The 19304-nt window shown below is 45.0% G+C and overlaps 1 protein-coding gene across 1 annotated transcript in view; it reads left to right on the top strand.

The window, feature by feature from the left end:
- Positions 1-19304, top strand: part of LOC138246070 (uncharacterized) — a 154352-nt gene that overhangs the window by 128599 nt on the left and 6449 nt on the right. The window contains exons 6-9 of the mRNA XM_069200272.1: positions 2405-2515; positions 6755-6865; positions 11106-11216; positions 17551-17601. Of these exons, the coding sequence (XP_069056373.1) occupies positions 2405-2515; positions 6755-6865; positions 11106-11216; positions 17551-17601 (384 nt within the window). The remainder of the gene's footprint in view (positions 1-2404; positions 2516-6754; positions 6866-11105; positions 11217-17550; positions 17602-19304) is intronic.

Below are 19304 nucleotides of genomic sequence, written 5' to 3'. Positions count from 1 at the left end.
ATACCTAACTTTTGTCCTCTGCTCCCGACGTAAAAGTCTCAGAAGGTTTACCAGCCCACCATCAAGACCCATGGTCAATAAAATTCCCCACTACCTCTGCCTGTTGACACAGTCAAATGCACTCGACAGGTCCATGAAAGCTGAAAGGATGGAAGCACCCTTCACTTATTTATACTTAGCCATAAGAAGGTAGAAATTAAGCCACTTTTCTATTGTGCCCATATTGGCCGATAACACCTGGGGTCCAAGATGTTGCCCTTTTTAAAAAATCGGTACCACTACAGATGTTCACCAAGACATTTAAAGCCCTGCTCTACACACCATGTTAAAAATGTTAGTTAGAAGGGGGGACCAAAACTCTGGATAGTTTAAAAATAGATACATTGGAATCCCATCCGGTCCGGGGGCCTTCACGAATGGCCTTTAATACTTCCATCTCCAAAAAGGGGGGACTAAGATTCAAAGGTAAATTCAGCTGATCGATATAGACCCTTGCCTCATTTGACCTATAGATACTGGAAAAATTATCAACCCAGGCTTCAGAGGTAATATGTGACATAACAACGTCTGAGGAATTACTACTGTATTAGCAAGACCTGCCTGAACCACCCGCCAAAAGGCCTGGGTATCCTTTTTCTGGAGGACAACCACTATAGTTTCCCACTGCTCTTCCTTGACTTCGGCCCTCTGCTTCTTCAAGGCCCAGACATATGCCTTGCTACAGGCAGATACAACAACCTAATATCAAGAGGTTTGTCTGAGGGCCTGATGCAGCGATGCATTTGCTATCCTGCATGATTTGACAAACCATGAGCAACGAGCTAAGGGATCTTTCTTTATATGTCTACTCATCAAATCCCTAATACGAGACAGAAGCTCAGCAAAGCCTAATAGAGAGTTAGCAGTGTCGCCGCTATCCGCTTGACACGTTATCAAATTAAAAGTAATTTCACACCTGATCCATGATAAGCGCCAAATTTGCAGAACGCCAGACCACCCTCCTGCTATTGTTCTTAGTCCCTAATGTTTGATTGGAACCAACCTCCCTCATTCCAGCCTGCAAGGGAGCTTTAACAAATATGGCCAGAGGGTTATGGTCACTATACTGTAGACAGATGGTGTCACTTCAGTGATGTAAATCAAAGCAAAATGGTTCAGAGAAACAAACACATATGTGATGGTTGAGTTACACCCCCGGCCAATAAAGGTTGGAGCCACAATGCTGTTTGAGCTAATAGGAGGTCTGATCAAATAATGTTACAGAAGAACAGAAGAAAGGCATATAAATGCAGCCCCTTCTGGTTCAAACCCGCCTGGTCCAGTTCACAACTGACAGGGTCAAAAGGGGAGTCCACTTGTCGGAATATATCTCCTAATTTGGCATTAAAATCCTGTGCCAGTAGTAAATTGAATCAACCATCTTTTGCCTGGGCTCTATCAGCCAGAGAGCAAATAACTTTAGAAAGGTCTCCAAAAGTAGAATTATTATTAGATACAAAATGATTATTATAATAGTTCACCATAAAAATTCTTAGCTTGTCATCCCAGCTAACCTCTAACATCTGAATCCCTCCCTCTATATCTGTTGCTACCGGGGGATTTTTACACTCAATGTTAACCTTCGACCAAGCCACCAAACCCCCTCTAGTATGACTTGAGAATGAGGGAGTGGCAAAATTGCTCAATGCTAGTGTACCCATCAAGAACAAATTTGGTACAGCCCAAGTTTCCTGCATTGAAAAACAATATCACAATTTGATATGAATGACCACCATCTCTCAACCTCCAGTTTTGAGGCCAAACCAGCTACATTCCAGCTAAGAAATTTAAAATATGGTTTCTTACTAGCAAGAGGTTGCAATCCAGATGACAAAATTATCACCTCTCCTAGTGAATTCACATAGAAACTCATCTCAGACTCATTCAGCCTAACAGTGATGCTACCCCCAATGCCTGCACACCCCCACCAACCACTCCACTAGGCACATTAATAGAAGTTGTAAATGGTTGTCAGTCGACGTTTCCCAGCTCATTCAAAGCGGAGTAATTATTACTAATTGGGAAAGGAGTACGGGCGGACAGTACCTTATACCTGGTGCAGAAACATGTTGTGGAATTTGGTTTACAGTAATATCGGCAGCACCAGCAGGGGCTAGATGTTTATTAAGAAAAAACAGTAATATTCTGATCTGCTTAAATCTCACCATGCCAGCTCTGGCGAGGGCAAGCATGTAGCGGGTTCTTTATCCCGAGTCGAAAGGATATTGGAAGAAGGCGACAGACTCAGGGTTTTAAGGGGTTAGTGCTTTTATTTCTATCTGCTCGTAGGGGACACTAGCTCGTGTCACAAAGCTTTTTGGTGTTGTCAGAGTCCAGAAACCAATATGAATCCCTTTTCTTTCAGGGTCGAGAGTTCCGGGAATGGCGTGTTCCGATGTGGAGGGGGACCTTGTTTCCCCGAGGCTCAGTGGGACCGTATTCCCCAAAATAAAGAAGAAAGAAAAACAAGGCACAGGTAAGTGGGGAATATAATTTATCTCCTGTTTCCTTTATGGTTAGTAGGGAGTGAGGGACGAGGTAGTGGGGGGGGGATAGGTGAAGCTATGTCTCCTAATTCCTTATAGTGTCCTCTCGGTGACCCCTTTTCTCTTAGCTTTTCTTGCTGTTTCTGGGTTAGGTTGTGGTTGTAGTTATAGGCAGGGTCTGGGTTCCCATTTATACCACCTCCCCCTCTTTGCAGCACCGTAAAATCGGTTGAGTGGTGAGACACCTTTGTAAAGTACGGTAACTACGTAGTTGGATCGGGTTTAGGATCGTGATGTTGTTTGGTTGCCCTTTCCTTAATAGGTCTGTCAAGGGGGCCGCCAAACTGGAGTAGTGAGGAATAAACCTTCGGTAGTACCCCACTAACCCTAAAAAGGAACGAACCTCCTTCTTCGTGGTGGGAGCCTTAGTGTGTAGGATGGCTTCGATTTTATTCATTTGTGGACGTAGTATGCCTTTACCAATGTGATATCCCAGGTAGGAGATCTCGTTAAAAACTAGTCGGCTCTTGGCGGGATTGGCCGTTAGTCCAGCCTTCCTTAAAGCCGAGAAGATTCTGTCGAGGTGGATCAAATGATCTTCCCAGGTCTCACTGAAGATAACGATGTCATCCAGATAGGCTGCCGCGTATCTGTTATGAGGTCGCAATATGGTGTCAATGAGACGTTGGAAGGTTGCAGGAGCGCCGTGTAACCCAAAAGGAAGTACCTTAAAGTGATATAACCCTGAGGGAGTAGCGAAAGCCGTTTTTCCCCTATCACCGGGGGCCAACGGAATCTGCCAATACCCTTTTGTTAAGTCGAGGGTGGACATGTATTTGGCTTTTCCTAACCTTTCCAATAATTCGTCTATCCTTGGGAGAGGATATGTGTCAAACTGGGATATGGAATTGACTTGTCTAAAGTCAATACAAAAGCGTATGGACCCGTCAGGCTTGGGTACCAATACCACTGGTGAACACCAGGGGCTCTGGGAAGGCTCTATGATGTCTAGGTCTAACATTTTTTTTATTTCGTTTTCTACGAGGATTTTCCGAGCTTCAGGGATGCGATAAGGCCTTAACCGTACTGTTTTCCCTGGGGGGGTGATGATTTGATGGTGTACCAATCGGGTCCTACCGGGCATCGATGAGAACACCGGGATATGGTTATAGAGGAGTTTGTCTAACTGTCTATTTTGGTGAAAAGAGAGGTCTGTATTTATGACAGGAATTTCCCTTTCGCCAGGCGGATCAGTGGGACACCATCCTATCTCCAACTCCTTAACAGTGTTAACTAGACATCCTGGCCTTTGTTCGGCTGGAGGTTCTTCCCATCGTTTTAACAAATTAACGTGGAAGATCTGTGATCTATTAGGATTATCGTTGAGCTGAATTTTGTAGGTTACGGGTGTTACTATGCCTGTTATAAGGTATGGTCCCTGCCATTTTGCTAACAATTTGTTGTCTGAACTGGGGAGAAGGATTAATACTTTATCCCCTATGGCAAAAGACCTTAATTGGGTATTCCGATCATAATTCCTTTTCTGTTTGTCCTGGGCCCTTTCCATGTGTTCCCTAACGCTTTCCCATACTGTATGTAGGTGAGTTTTTAAGTCTCGGGTATAGTTTAGAAGGGTCTTTTCTCCTTCTTCCTCTTCCCACATTTCCGCGGCCATGTCTAGTAGGGTCCTGGGTTGTCGCCCAAATAACAACTCAAAAGGACTATGGCCTGTAGATGCTTGTTCGTGGGTCCTGATTGCGTATAAGACTAAGGGAAGTTTTCTATCCCAGTCCTTACCTGTCTCTGAGATGGATTTTTTTAGTAGTGTCTTTAGGGTGCGGTTATATCTCTCCACCAAACCATCGGTTTGTGGATGATAGACCGACGTCCGCAATTGTCTAATCCCTAATAATTGACATATTTGTGTCATCAAGTTGGACATGAATTGGGTGCCTTGATCTGTTAAGATCTCCCGAGGAAACCCGATTCGGGAAAAGAACCCAATCATGGCGTGGGCGACACTCTTAGTGCTAATACTAGAGAGGGGAATAGCCTCAGGATATCTAGTGGCGTAGTCCACTAATACCAATATATAACGATAACCTCTGGATGAGGGTAAAAGGGGGCCAACCAGGTCCATCCCTATTCTGGAGAAGGGAACATCAATGATGGGAAGAGGTTGCAAGGGGGCCTTCCTCCGTGAACCTGGATCAATCAATTGGCATTTTGGACATTGTTGACAGAACCTCCTAATCTGTGAAAAAACCCCCGGCCAATAAAACTTCCTCAACAAATATTCTTCTGTCTTCTCCCTTCCATAATGGCCACCCCCTGGCTGGCTGTGCGCTAAGTGTAGGACTTGTTGTCTGTAAGGCTCGGGAACTATCAACTGTTTTTTTTCTTCTTGGTTCTGATTAGTGACTCGATATAATAGATCCTTAATTACAGTGAACGAGGGACCCTTGTCTTGTGGGGTCCGTGGTCGTGCGCTTCCCCAGGCGTGGATTAGACTGGGGTCTTCTCTTTGAGAGGTCCGGAAGGGGGGAAGAGTAGTAAGGGCAAAAACCTCTGTAATTACCCTCGCGAGACTGGGGTTGTCCGAGTTGTAGGTTTTCTTGATCCTTCTTTTTTCCTTCCGGGAGAGTTTGGGTCGCACCGTCGGAGGTGACAGGGGACTGGTGGAAAAAGGAGCATCTTTCCACCAGGTATTCGGTTCTTCGGCCGGGCGAACACTCTCCAAGAGTTTGGAAAACTCCGAAAAGTCAGTCCCTATAATGGCCTCTTCAACCAGCTGTTCTACTAACCCCACCCTGATGGGGTTTTCTTTTCCTTCCCAGATGAGGGTTGTCCAGATCAGGGGGTATTCTCTGGTTTCTCCGTGAATACAGCAGATTGATACCGTAAGCCCTGACGTGTGGAGACTCTTATTAATCAAATCAGCCCTGACAACTGACTGGCTACACCCTGAGTCAATAAGGGCCACCGTGGGTTTCCCATTGATAAGCAGTGTCTTTTTGTAAGGGGTTGCCCTTCTCCCAGTGTAAAAGACCCTTCCCCTCGTGACCCCTATTTCCATGGGTTCCGGTTTCTCTGTTTTCAGGGGACAACCGCGAGCGATGTGACCCCATTCTCCGCAGCTAAAACACTGAGGTTGTTGTATGTATGGCCTTTCAAGACCCCGTGGTTTCCCTATTTCCTCATTGATTCTTCGGCTCCCTGATGAAGATATCCCAGAACCTTGACGTAGGGGACTAGGCGCGGATCGAGGGGTTGTGACTTTGAATTCGAGGGAGCGATGAAAAGCACAGGCTAGCTCAATGGTGGTATTGGTATCCGGGTTTGGATGTTGCTTGATCCAGTTACGCGTAGAAGGCGGTAGAGCGTCTAGGTATTGTTCTAAGAGCACAATCTCAATAATGTCTTCCCGATTAGTCCCTATGGGGCCCAACCATTTGAGACCCAGATCTTTAATCCTAAAGTATAGAGCCCGGGGATTTTCGGAGGGTCCCCATTTAGCCTTTCTAAATCGGACACGATAATGTTCAGAGTCAAATCCCACCCGTTCCAAGATGCTCTTTTTAATATCCTTATATGGGGTTGTTCCGCCGGGGTTTACCGCCTGATAAGCGGCTTGGAGTGTTCCCGTTAATAAGGGGGTGATATATTGGCCCCAGCGCTCCGGTGGCCAGGTAGCGGAAGTAGCAACTCGTTCAAAATTGGTGAAAAAGGCATCGGGGTCTTCACCTTCTTGATATCGTTGTAGGACTGAACTAGGCACATTTGGGTGTACACGAGTAGCGGCTATTGTATCAGTGAGATTTTTAATGGCGGTTTCATGAACCAACTGGTTGTTGGCCATTATAGTAGCCTGGCTTTTGAATGCGTTTTGTAGTGTCTCTCTTTCCAACTTAGCCTCTTTTTGTTGCTCTTCCCACACCAATTGTAGGTGTCTCTGTCCTGAGGCCAACTGTTGCATCATATCAGACATGCTACACTGTTCCTCCATTTTCTGGAAGCCCTTGTCGCCAATTCCAATATCCCACTTCTGACACCACTGTAGCGGGTTCTTTATCCCGAGTCGAAAGGATATTGGAAGAAGGCGACAGACTCAGGGTTTTAAGGGGTTAGTGCTTTTATTTCTATCTGCTCGTAGGGGACACTAGCTCGTGTCACAAAGCTTTTTGGTGTTGTCAGAGTCCAGAAACCAATATGAATCCCTTTTCTTTCAGGGTCGAGAGTTCCGGGAATGGCGTGTTCCGATGTGGAGGGGGACCTTGTTTCCCCGAGGCTCAGTGGGACCGTATTCCCCAAAATAAAGAAGAAAGAAAAACAAGGCACAGGTAAGTGGGGAATATAATTTATCTCCTGTTTCCTTTATGGTTAGTAGGGAGTGAGGGACGAGGTAGTGGGGGGGGGGATAGGTGAAGCTATGTCTCCTAATTCCTTATAGTGTCCTCTCGGTGACCCCTTTTCTCTTAGCTTTTCTTGCTGTTTCTGGGTTAGGTTGTGGTTGTAGTTATAGGCAGGGTCTGGGTTCCCATTTATACCACCTCCCCCTCTTTGCAGCACCGTAAAATCGGTTGAGTGGTGAGACACCTTTGTAAAGTACGGTAACTACGTAGTTGGATCGGGTTTAGGATCGTGATGTTGTTTGGTTGCCCTTTCCTTAATAGGTCTGTCAAGGGGGCCGCCAAACTGGAGTAGTGAGGAATAAACCTTCGGTAGTACCCCACTAACCCTAAAAAGGAACGAACCTCCTTCTTCGTGGTGGGAGCCTTAGTGTGTAGGATGGCTTCGATTTTATTCATTTGTGGACGTAGTATGCCTTTACCAATGTGATATCCCAGGTAGGAGATCTCGTTAAAAACTAGTCGGCTCTTGGCGGGATTGGCCGTTAGTCCAGCCTTCCTTAAAGCCGAGAAGATTCTGTCGAGGTGGATCAAATGATCTTCCCAGGTCTCACTGAAGATAACGATGTCATCCAGATAGGCTGCCGCGTATCTGTTATGAGGTCGCAATATGGTGTCAATGAGACGTTGGAAGGTTGCAGGAGCGCCGTGTAACCCAAAAGGAAGTACCTTAAAGTGATATAACCCTGAGGGAGTAGCGAAAGCCGTTTTTCCCCTATCACCGGGGGCCAACGGAATCTGCCAATACCCTTTTGTTAAGTCGAGGGTGGACATGTATTTGGCTTTTCCTAACCTTTCCAATAATTCGTCTATCCTTGGGAGAGGATATGTGTCAAACTGGGATATGGAATTGACTTGTCTAAAGTCAATACAAAAGCGTATGGACCCGTCAGGCTTGGGTACCAATACCACTGGTGAACACCAGGGGCTCTGGGAAGGCTCTATGATGTCTAGGTCTAACATTTTTTTTATTTCGTTTTCTACGAGGATTTTCCGAGCTTCAGGGATGCGATAAGGCCTTAACCGTACTGTTTTCCCTGGGGGGGTGATGATTTGATGGTGTACCAATCGGGTCCTACCGGGCATCGATGAGAACACCGGGATATGGTTATAGAGGAGTTTGTCTAACTGTCTATTTTGGTGAAAAGAGAGGTCTGTATTTATGACAGGAATTTCCCTTTCGCCAGGCGGATCAGTGGGACACCATCCTATCTCCAACTCCTTAACAGTGTTAACTAGACATCCTGGCCTTTGTTCGGCTGGAGGTTCTTCCCATCGTTTTAACAAATTAACGTGGAAGATCTGTGATCTATTAGGATTATCGTTGAGCTGAATTTTGTAGGTTACGGGTGTTACTATGCCTGTTATAAGGTATGGTCCCTGCCATTTTGCTAACAATTTGTTGTCTGAACTGGGGAGAAGGATTAATACTTTATCCCCTATGGCAAAAGACCTTAATTGGGTATTCCGATCATAATTCCTTTTCTGTTTGTCCTGGGCCCTTTCCATGTGTTCCCTAACGCTTTCCCATACTGTATGTAGGTGAGTTTTTAAGTCTCGGGTATAGTTTAGAAGGGTCTTTTCTCCTTCTTCCTCTTCCCACATTTCCGCGGCCATGTCTAGTAGGGTCCTGGGTTGTCGCCCAAATAACAACTCAAAAGGACTATGGCCTGTAGATGCTTGTTCGTGGGTCCTGATTGCGTATAAGACTAAGGGAAGTTTTCTATCCCAGTCCTTACCTGTCTCTGAGATGGATTTTTTTAGTAGTGTCTTTAGGGTGCGGTTATATCTCTCCACCAAACCATCGGTTTGTGGATGATAGACCGACGTCCGCAATTGTCTAATCCCTAATAATTGACATATTTGTGTCATCAAGTTGGACATGAATTGGGTGCCTTGATCTGTTAAGATCTCCCGAGGAAACCCGATTCGGGAAAAGAACCCAATCATGGCGTGGGCGACACTCTTAGTGCTAATACTAGAGAGGGGAATAGCCTCAGGATATCTAGTGGCGTAGTCCACTAATACCAATATATAACGATAACCTCTGGATGAGGGTAAAAGGGGGCCAACCAGGTCCATCCCTATTCTGGAGAAGGGAACATCAATGATGGGAAGAGGTTGCAAGGGGGCCTTCCTCCGTGAACCTGGATCAATCAATTGGCATTTTGGACATTGTTGACAGAACCTCCTAATCTGTGAAAAAACCCCCGGCCAATAAAACTTCCTCAACAAATATTCTTCTGTCTTCTCCCTTCCATAATGGCCACCCCCTGGCTGGCTGTGCGCTAAGTGTAGGACTTGTTGTCTGTAAGGCTCGGGAACTATCAACTGTTTTTTTTCTTCTTGGTTCTGATTAGTGACTCGATATAATAGATCCTTAATTACAGTGAACGAGGGACCCTTGTCTTGTGGGGTCCGTGGTCGTGCGCTTCCCCAGGCGTGGATTAGACTGGGGTCTTCTCTTTGAGAGGTCCGGAAGGGGGGAAGAGTAGTAAGGGCAAAAACCTCTGTAATTACCCTCGCGAGACTGGGGTTGTCCGAGTTGTAGGTTTTCTTGATCCTTCTTTTTTCCTTCCGGGAGAGTTTGGGTCGCACCGTCGGAGGTGACAGGGGACTGGTGGAAAAAGGAGCATCTTTCCACCAGGTATTCGGTTCTTCGGCCGGGCGAACACTCTCCAAGAGTTTGGAAAACTCCGAAAAGTCAGTCCCTATAATGGCCTCTTCAACCAGCTGTTCTACTAACCCCACCCTGATGGGGTTTTCTTTTCCTTCCCAGATGAGGGTTGTCCAGATCAGGGGGTATTCTCTGGTTTCTCCGTGAATACAGCAGATTGATACCGTAAGCCCTGACGTGTGGAGACTCTTATTAATCAAATCAGCCCTGACAACTGACTGGCTACACCCTGAGTCAATAAGGGCCACCGTGGGTTTCCCATTGATAAGCAGTGTCTTTTTGTAAGGGGTTGCCCTTCTCCCAGTGTAAAAGACCCTTCCCCTCGTGACCCCTATTTCCATGGGTTCCGGTTTCTCTGTTTTCAGGGGACAACCGCGAGCGATGTGACCCCATTCTCCGCAGCTAAAACACTGAGGTTGTTGTATGTATGGCCTTTCAAGACCCCGTGGTTTCCCTATTTCCTCATTGATTCTTCGGCTCCCTGATGAAGATATCCCAGAACCTTGACGTAGGGGACTAGGCGCGGATCGAGGGGTTGTGACTTTGAATTCGAGGGAGCGATGAAAAGCACAGGCTAGCTCAATGGTGGTATTGGTATCCGGGTTTGGATGTTGCTTGATCCAGTTACGCGTAGAAGGCGGTAGAGCGTCTAGGTATTGTTCTAAGAGCACAATCTCAATAATGTCTTCCCGATTAGTCCCTATGGGGCCCAACCATTTGAGACCCAGATCTTTAATCCTAAAGTATAGAGCCCGGGGATTTTCGGAGGGTCCCCATTTAGCCTTTCTAAATCGGACACGATAATGTTCAGAGTCAAATCCCACCCGTTCCAAGATGCTCTTTTTAATATCCTTATATGGGGTTGTTCCGCCGGGGTTTACCGCCTGATAAGCGGCTTGGAGTGTTCCCGTTAATAAGGGGGTGATATATTGGCCCCAGCGCTCCGGTGGCCAGGTAGCGGAAGTAGCAACTCGTTCAAAATTGGTGAAAAAGGCATCGGGGTCTTCACCTTCTTGATATCGTTGTAGGACTGAACTAGGCACATTTGGGTGTACACGAGTAGCGGCTATTGTATCAGTGAGATTTTTAATGGCGGTTTCATGAACCAACTGGTTGTTGGCCATTATAGTAGCCTGGCTTTTGAATGCGTTTTGTAGTGTCTCTCTTTCCAACTTAGCCTCTTTTTGTTGCTCTTCCCACACCAATTGTAGGTGTCTCTGTCCTGAGGCCAACTGTTGCATCATATCAGACATGCTACACTGTTCCTCCATTTTCTGGAAGCCCTTGTCGCCAATTCCAATATCCCACTTCTGACACCACTGTAGCGGGTTCTTTATCCCGAGTCGAAAGGATATTGGAAGAAGGCGACAGACTCAGGGTTTTAAGGGGTTAGTGCTTTTATTTCTATCTGCTCGTAGGGGACACTAGCTCGTGTCACAAAGCTTTTTGGTGTTGTCAGAGTCCAGAAACCAATATGAATCCCTTTTCTTTCAGGGTCGAGAGTTCCGGGAATGGCGTGTTCCGATGTGGAGGGGGACCTTGTTTCCCCGAGGCTCAGTGGGACCGGATTCCCCAAAATAAAGAAGAAAGAAAAACAAGGCACAGGTAAGTGGGGAATATAATTTATCTCCTGTTTCCTTTATGGTTAGTAGGGAGTGAGGGACGAGGTAGTGGGGGGGGGGATAGGTGAAGCTATGTCTCCTAATTCCTTATAGTGTCCTCTCGGTGACCCCTTTTCTCTTAGCTTTTCTTGCTGTTTCTGGGTTAGGTCGTGGTTGTAGTTATAGGCAGGGTCTGGGTTCCCATTTATACCACCTCCCCCTCTTTGCAGGACCTTAACTCCCTCTCCTTGGTGTCCTTCCGCCCAGTCAGCCACCCGTAACCCCAATTCCACCCTTGGTACGCTCGTACCTGGTCGGGCCACGCCCCTCCAGGGACGCGGCCGGCTTGTAGACAGTCTCCCGGCTTGTCTTCTACAGGGGCGGGAGGCGCCCTGGGTGTTCCGTTCTTCGCGCGTCCTCCTCCTCTCGCGGCAGGGTTATCCTCCGGATGCAGGGGGTTGCTGTGTCCGGAGGTGCTCCTCGTGGTGTCGGCGTCTCTCTCTTCTCCTCTTCTCGTTTTTTGTCCGTCTTCTCTTTTCCGTATTTCTTCCTGACGGATGACGTTAGACGTCATCACGTCAGGAGTTCCTCGGATGCCCCCGGGGTATCCGTCGGCGGTCGTCTTCTCTCCTGAAGCCGCGGCGTCCGGAGGCGCCCGGCTACAAAGCACTTCCATAGCAACACCAGGATTGCAGAAATTGACAATCACATAGTCGCCAAGGGATGGCCTCCTCAACAGACCTATTCCTTCCACTAGTCGTACAAACAAAATCTCTTTAAAAAGATCCCACTTTACAGCATACATTTGTATTTAACCAAAAAATGACTTTATTTATAAGAGCTGAAGTAGCTTCATTGATGTTTGCTTGAAACCTAGGCACATTATCTAGGATAACCACATAGGGACATGAAGCTGGGGGGCAAATTGATGACCAGGAGCTGAGACTGAGGGTGCTCTATCAAGTGGTGCCTACATTGGCTAGCATGATGTAAAATCTTATTAGAAGTTTGGGGAATTGTGTCCTGTGTGCTGGGGGTAATAGAAATTGTGGCTAGCTGATTAACTAGGCCCTCTTCATCAGATGAATAACTAGGACCAGGAGCTAATAACATGGAACAATCAGAAACCATTGACTGGGTTGCAACTGGCTGTAATTGAGCGGGTCCCTTCCCTACCACAGACATTAAATTCCCCAAGCTAGATTCTAACGAGGCTAATCGGCTATGTATATGTTGCAACTTGGAGTCTAACAAGTCATTAAACCAAGTCTTCATCAATGCCCAGGAATCAACATTTGGTGGGTGCAATGAAGCCAGATTAACAGGATTTTTGTAATTCAGGAGCTGCAAGGGTCGAGTTAGCTTAGGTTTTAAAGCTTCTTCTTCGCTGTTTTCACTAATGGGCCAGAGTCTGAAGAGCCACCTAAGACCCCAGAACAATCAACTGCATTCAGACTTTCTTCCACCACTGGATCACCCGTAACAGCTCCACCTGGCTCCAAACAGGGGGTTTGAGTAACAGAGACAGTTGGAGATGTACTTCAAGCAGAACCAAAGCCGCATATAACAGCGGAACTTGATGGCTTTAATGTCCTCTGCCACTAAGGAAAGATGACTTAAATTTATTTCATTTGATACCAAATCTACAGCCCGCCCTAATCAATTATCAATAGAGGACCGAGGATGAGTTTGCAAAGTTGAAGTGGAGCCAGTAATAACTTTCCTTTTTACCATATTGTCCAAACTTCCCAAGGGGGGGGCAGACGATGCCCACAACAAAATAGACAAAAGCTTACCGGGTGAAGAATAAAATGTTGAAAGAGCATGGGCCCAGCCCGGCCTCTGACGGGCTAAGACGGGTCCTTCTTGGCCCGGTCTTCACCCTGGCATATGTCCGGGTACGTCAAGCATAGCGGGAAGTGTTGCTGTGTAATAAGCGCCTCTGGGTGCGAGAATCAACCTACAAGCGGCCTTCTGTGAAAGCGTCTGGATCCAGCAGTGTGCGGCCCCCCTCGAGGCAAACAAAAGAGCATCAGAGTTATTAAGCAGTATGAGTTTATGAGTGCAAACCTGCTATAGTAATTTTTAAAACATGGTTGTGCAACTTTAAAAGATTTACTTGTTTGGGTGTACATACATCTATTACCAGGGATGTTCTTGGTCAGAATGTACTTTGAGTTTGTGCAAATGCAAACCGTCCTCAATTGGGAGTATTCACAAAGTCCTCTCCAACTCATTTGCAAATGTAATCCTGGCAAGTGCAGGAGTAAATACTTTTTTAGGGTGGTAAGTGAAATAGAACAGCCACAAAAGTTGATGTGGTGTACGTCAAGCAGTTTCTACATAAGGAAAAAATCTCCCCTGTGAAGACAAGATTAGCTGATGTGCTTGCATTTGCTCTAAACCAAAGAAGGTGCGAGTGTTCACGTGTATATTGTTGCATCCAAAAATGGAATTTGCTGATAGTTTTATACTACTTTTGAATTATAGCATTGGAAAACGTGTGTGAATTCCAAACATCTGTAAATCCAAACCTGTGCAAGGCTCAAAACTTCCAGCTTTAAATGTGCTAATTTCTTTGTGAATCTAGCCACAAGAAACTGTAGTGAATACTATCCTGTTTAAATGGTAAGCAGGAGTTAGCTTAACCTTCTGGCTTGTACACTCGTGCCCCCGTCACTCAGTGACTTTTACCCTACTTAGTTTGCTCTGTTTTAGAGCAATTATTTTATTATATCTTTCCAAGATGGCTGCATTGTTTTAGTTAGGCCAATGTTTTAGTTTTATGTTATCAGTGCCACTGTGCTAAGGCGTCACTATCAAGCGACAAAGATAAACAAACTGTAGGTATTCACATTAGGCACTTTCCCTCTTTGCGCTTTCGAGGGAATTGTTTATGTAATTGCCGCCCCAAGCATGTCTTGTTATCTATTGTTTGGGAACAGACCTACGTCAGGGGGCCGATCAGATCTGTATAAATACATCTCACACAGACAGATAGTTAGAGGGATGACAACCAGATGCCATTGACGCCATCCATGCTACATGGCGCCTGGGCGCTGACCCAGTCTTTGTGTCCCCACGGAGTCTGAGCTAGAGACCTCATTCCAAGCTAACGAGGGTTGGGGTGCTCTTCTCATGGACATGGTACTGGCAGATTAGGTTTATCACACCTAGCTCTTTTTAGGTTAGGGGTTGGGTTCATCATGCTAGGGTATTAGGACGTATATCATATCTTATGTTATTTTATGTTATTGCAAGATGGTGGAGGTCTTTGTACTTATGACTCTCATTTTCAGAATTCTGTTTCTTGCACTGTTCATTATCCTTATTGCAACCCATGCAATTTATCGTAGATTGCAGTATTGTTAATAAAAAACTATTAAGACTTTTACTGCATCCCCTTCATTGCCTGTGTGTTTAACTGATACATGTTGTTCATGTGAGAAAGGGGTAATCTCTGTTTAACCATGACACTCCCTGAGATGTCGCACTCTTGAGTCCATGCATAAAGGTTGCCACAAATCACCTGTTACTACTTGGGTTTTTGGTGAGGTGCTGCTTGGGAGCCGGGAAGGTTGGAATGACAGTTGCGATTTGTTGTAGGATTGGCATAGTCGCCTACAAACATAAGTAGTGTCATCCTTAAATCAGCAGTCGTGCCTATTGCAAGAGTCAAACTACGACAAAACCATGTGTTAAAACAAAGATTGGTAAAGGAAGTTGATCTGAATTTGGTGTTTTTTTCACTTGCTAACCCACACATTTAGAAATGTTGTTTTTGTTTTAGGGCATTAAAGCAAGAGATTACATTAAAAGCAGTAGCGAATACTATGCAAATCGTGTCAAGGCTTGGCTTGTTACAGGAGACAAGAGAGGTCTTTGCTCTGAATGCATTAGAAGATACAACATTCTGAAAAAGTACTGTGTTGAAAGAGATGTTTTTTCAACAAGACCCTCACATCCGATTAACATTTAGCAGCAACTAACACAGGGAAGAGTACATATTGTAAATAAAAGCCGAGCTAGCTGGTGTTGATGTAGTTATGTGAAAGACTTGGCCTCTCCATTTATTTTATGGCTGTCTTCCTGTTCCCGTACCCTTCTCCTACTATGGAAATAGGAAAGGCTAATGTTCCCAATATCCCGTTGTGGTTCTCCGTGTGCTCTAGTTTAAAGCTCTGCTTACTTTGACCTCAATTGTTATAACTGTAGATAGTTATATAACACCATGGGCACACGCGTGTCCCACCTCACAGGTACTGACATCACATTTGTACATAGCTCTGCATTGCTACAGCAAGTTAATGTACAATACCATGGTTATATTGGACCTGCCAAACGTACCAAATAAACAAAAAATAGTAGTTTTGTGAAAAACAAATATGTAGATGTAGATATTGTGTGTGTGTGTACCTGCATGTGAGTGCACGTTGTGTGCCCATATGCTGCAATCCCACCCTGTATTCCATGAAAGTTCAGTAAAACTGAACAGTACTGTGTGCGGTGCAAAGCTGACACAAAATAATAATTATCACTGCAATGTCTATAAGATCTTACTACAAACCGAGCAGCAGGGTGCCCCGTGCATAGGAGCGGACATAGTGTACATATCAAAGTTGCAAAGGTGGAAAACGTTTTCACATGCTTTATCCCACTCTTGCAGGTAAGGGCATAATAAAAGGTGAACAAATAAAGAACATGCATAATGCACTGTTATTCAGTTATGACAGGTTGAATTATTCTCGAATATTTCAGAAAAACTGCTATGCAGAGCGAACTTTACAGAAGGCTTCTGCTGTCTTAATTTGTTGGTCAAAATGAGCTAAACAATGCTGTTGATAAATTTCTACAAGGGTAACATACAAACGATTTTGTACACAATTTCTACAAAGTATCTTATGTACGCATGTTTTTTGGAGGTTTGACGATAGCTGGGAATGAGGAAAGGCTACTAGATGTTATGTGTGCCAAATTAATTAAAGGGTAGTTTCAAAACCAACCATCTCACTTCTTTCATTAAATACAACGTCTTTAGTCACAATGCTACACATCGGAACAAGTGTGTGAATTCAGAAAGTTAGACTTATGTTAGCGAAAAATGCCTTTTGAAGTTTGAAAGCCTGTTAAAAGCCCTCACTTAAGCCAGCCACCACGTCAGAGCACACCCCCCAGCCCACCCTGAACACACGCAAGCTGCTCTCTACCCTAGAGACACACATCCTGACACGGCAGCCACAATTACAATGACAGTGACCGACCGGGGCCAGGCCTCAACTTGGCTACCCAATAGGAGACGACTGTAAGGTGGGTTTTGTTTTAAAAATACAACCAATGGACAGCTGCTACTAGATCGCTGGACTCGCTCGATAATAAACGTTTTTCAATGTGAAAACTGAATTTTTAGCAACACCTGAACTGCGCCGCTCCTTTAGAGGAAGAGACTGTAGAGGCAGGGACCCTAATTTTCAGATTCAGTGGCAGCTGTCATAGCCGGGAGGTGACTGCTGGGAGAGAGCTGTACGCATAGTTTAAAGTACCCGCAGGTCGTGTGAGCAGGCTAAGGGACAGACGGCTCTTACAGTGGGAGAGCAGAAGGGTAGAAAGGAAGCCGTGGGCCCTGGTGCAAGCAAAGCCCGTTTGACCGCTGTTGTGATAGTTATATGCAGCAATTATCAGGGTTCAATTGGCCCTTCAGGACTCGGGGCCCCGGTGCCACTGCTCCGGCTGCACCAATGATAGCATATTATTTGCTGAGGGAGACCTGAGAACCCAGAATGCTGAATGCTGCCAGCAAATGTGCTACAGCACCGAATCCAGTTGCGAAAAAGGTACAGGCGCTTAGTATCAGCAAAAAGCAGTACACAGGATTCCTTAATAGCAGTAGCGCTAACCTTCCGAACGTCGTTATATTTTACATTAATTCTTTAACCCATCCATGCAATTCTGCTTTTGTAAGACACGCGATGTGCTGTTGACTTGATATGAAAAGCAAATCGGCAAATCCACTCACTAAATAATATGAATAAAGTGAGTTAAAACGGAAAATAAAAACACGTTTAGATATCTGTACTATCATGAGGGCGTGGGCGAGGCACCCGAGTATTTTTGACTATATGCTGTTTTCTTGTTTTGTGTTGACTGGTAAGAGTGAGGTAGTGTACATGGATGCGGGATCCACAGTGCAAGATCAGTGGTCTAAGGGATAGACCAATAATATCTGCATGTACATACCATCCAGATGTTTTAAGATTGTGTGTAATAGAGTGCTACAGTGATAGCGTGGATTATCCAGTAAAGTCATGATTTTTTAATTTCCGCCTCTCTTTCACTTTCAGCCAGTGTTGTTTCAGAACAAACACCGTCTTTGGCTCCTCTTGGCAGGAATGGTAAGACAAGCCACTGGTTAGAACTCTTCATGTAGCTCTTGGGGGATGGAATGTTTAATATGGCTTGTTTTGAAAGACCAACTGAGACAAACTGAATTTGTTGGGGTCGGGGAAAGCAGTGTTTCTTTTCCTGAAATAAATGGCTTTGTGCTATCAGTGCACAAGGTAGAGCGAGGAAGGAGATACAACTCGTAGGTCCAGAAAAGTTACAAAAAAATGTGTGGTGTTGTCCAAATGTTTCCAAAGGTGTTTTTCAAATCTCAAAAATGGCATATATGCTGAAATGCACATTTTATGTATGTATGATTTTTGTAGGTTTTGCACCACATGGCGCATATTTTGTAATTTTTAAGCTTAACATGAGATACATTAACACCGAGGAAGAAAAAGCGAGCACACCTATATAATGCACCATATGAAGCATCCATAGACACTAGACTCAACAATGACAGTCTAAGGAGCAGGGCAGAGTGAGAGAAAATGTCTGGCCTTTAAATCTGATCTAAATGTGAGGAATCCTTGTTCTAACACTGAATTTCCTATGAGAGATTCTATACCTTAGCCCCTCCCATTGAATGGAGCACGCATGGCTTAGGGTGATGATGTCCTGCCCAGAGAACTAGATCGATCGAATATTCTGGGAGGAGAATTCTTGCTAACCTGATTCTTTGGAAGTCCACCCTATATCAAGTGACGTAAAATTCCTTAATCCATGGGTTTAAAACAGATACATTTTTCCATATGTAGCCAATATAGCTTTCTCCTGCGTTCAGACAGATGATCGAATTTTCTTACCTCTTTTGTTAGTCAGACCCCCGCAATTTGTACCTCCTGCTTTTTATTCCCTTTTTTAAGCCCCCATGTATAAGGAATTGGGTTAGGTTAGTATTGAGTTTTGACATAAGCTTACCTGCATTGTTCTTAGTGGTGATGAAAATAGATTGTATTCAGGAGGAAATCCAAAAGTAGAGTTCTTGCTCACAACTATATTGATTTGACATTGCATATTCAATTGTACATCTAGCCAATTTAACTACCACTTGAATAGTTTTCACCAGCAAGAGGGCTGAGAAATTACTTTGTTTCCTTTAGATGAGGGATACAGTAAGTACGGCACTTGGGCCACTTGTGGCCCTCCTGGCATTACACATGCCCCCGGCAAATAACAGCACTGGGCGTTGTGTACCTGACAGTGCACCAGTGTCGTAACATTAGCACCCACAGCCCCTGCGGTGGGAAGGCCCCCTCCCCAGCTCCAGGAAGCCCCTCAGCTCAGTACCCTGGCCTAATACCTCCTGACTGAGTCCATGGGGGACCCTCCATTTACTTTGCAGAGGGGCCCCCTCAAATTTCATTACGCCACAGCTGTGCACTAACAATTAGGCAGCTGGTAAATGGAAAATCCTTTATATACATATTAAATAAAGTAAAGAGAAAGGTGTCCTGAACCACTTTTCATTAAAAAACACCTTTGTTTTTAAAGACATTGTGCAATAAGCTTGTAAAAATATGATAAAATGTCTTCATGTGTATTTCATTTACACGCAGAAGCGTTTCACTTTAGTACAACAGATTATACCACTGCAGTGAGAGGCATTTATTAAAAGTTATATTTTTAGACATAAAGCCAAATCCATTTGTGCACCCCCTGACCCTACAATAGGGATTCAAGAATCAAGTCAGTTGTCATGTGCAAACAATAG

This window comes from Pleurodeles waltl, chromosome 7 (genome assembly GCF_031143425.1).
Source record: "Pleurodeles waltl isolate 20211129_DDA chromosome 7, aPleWal1.hap1.20221129, whole genome shotgun sequence".
Lineage (NCBI taxonomy): Eukaryota > Metazoa > Chordata > Amphibia > Caudata > Salamandridae > Pleurodeles > Pleurodeles waltl.
This window is presented reverse-complemented; position numbering and strand designations above follow the sequence as displayed.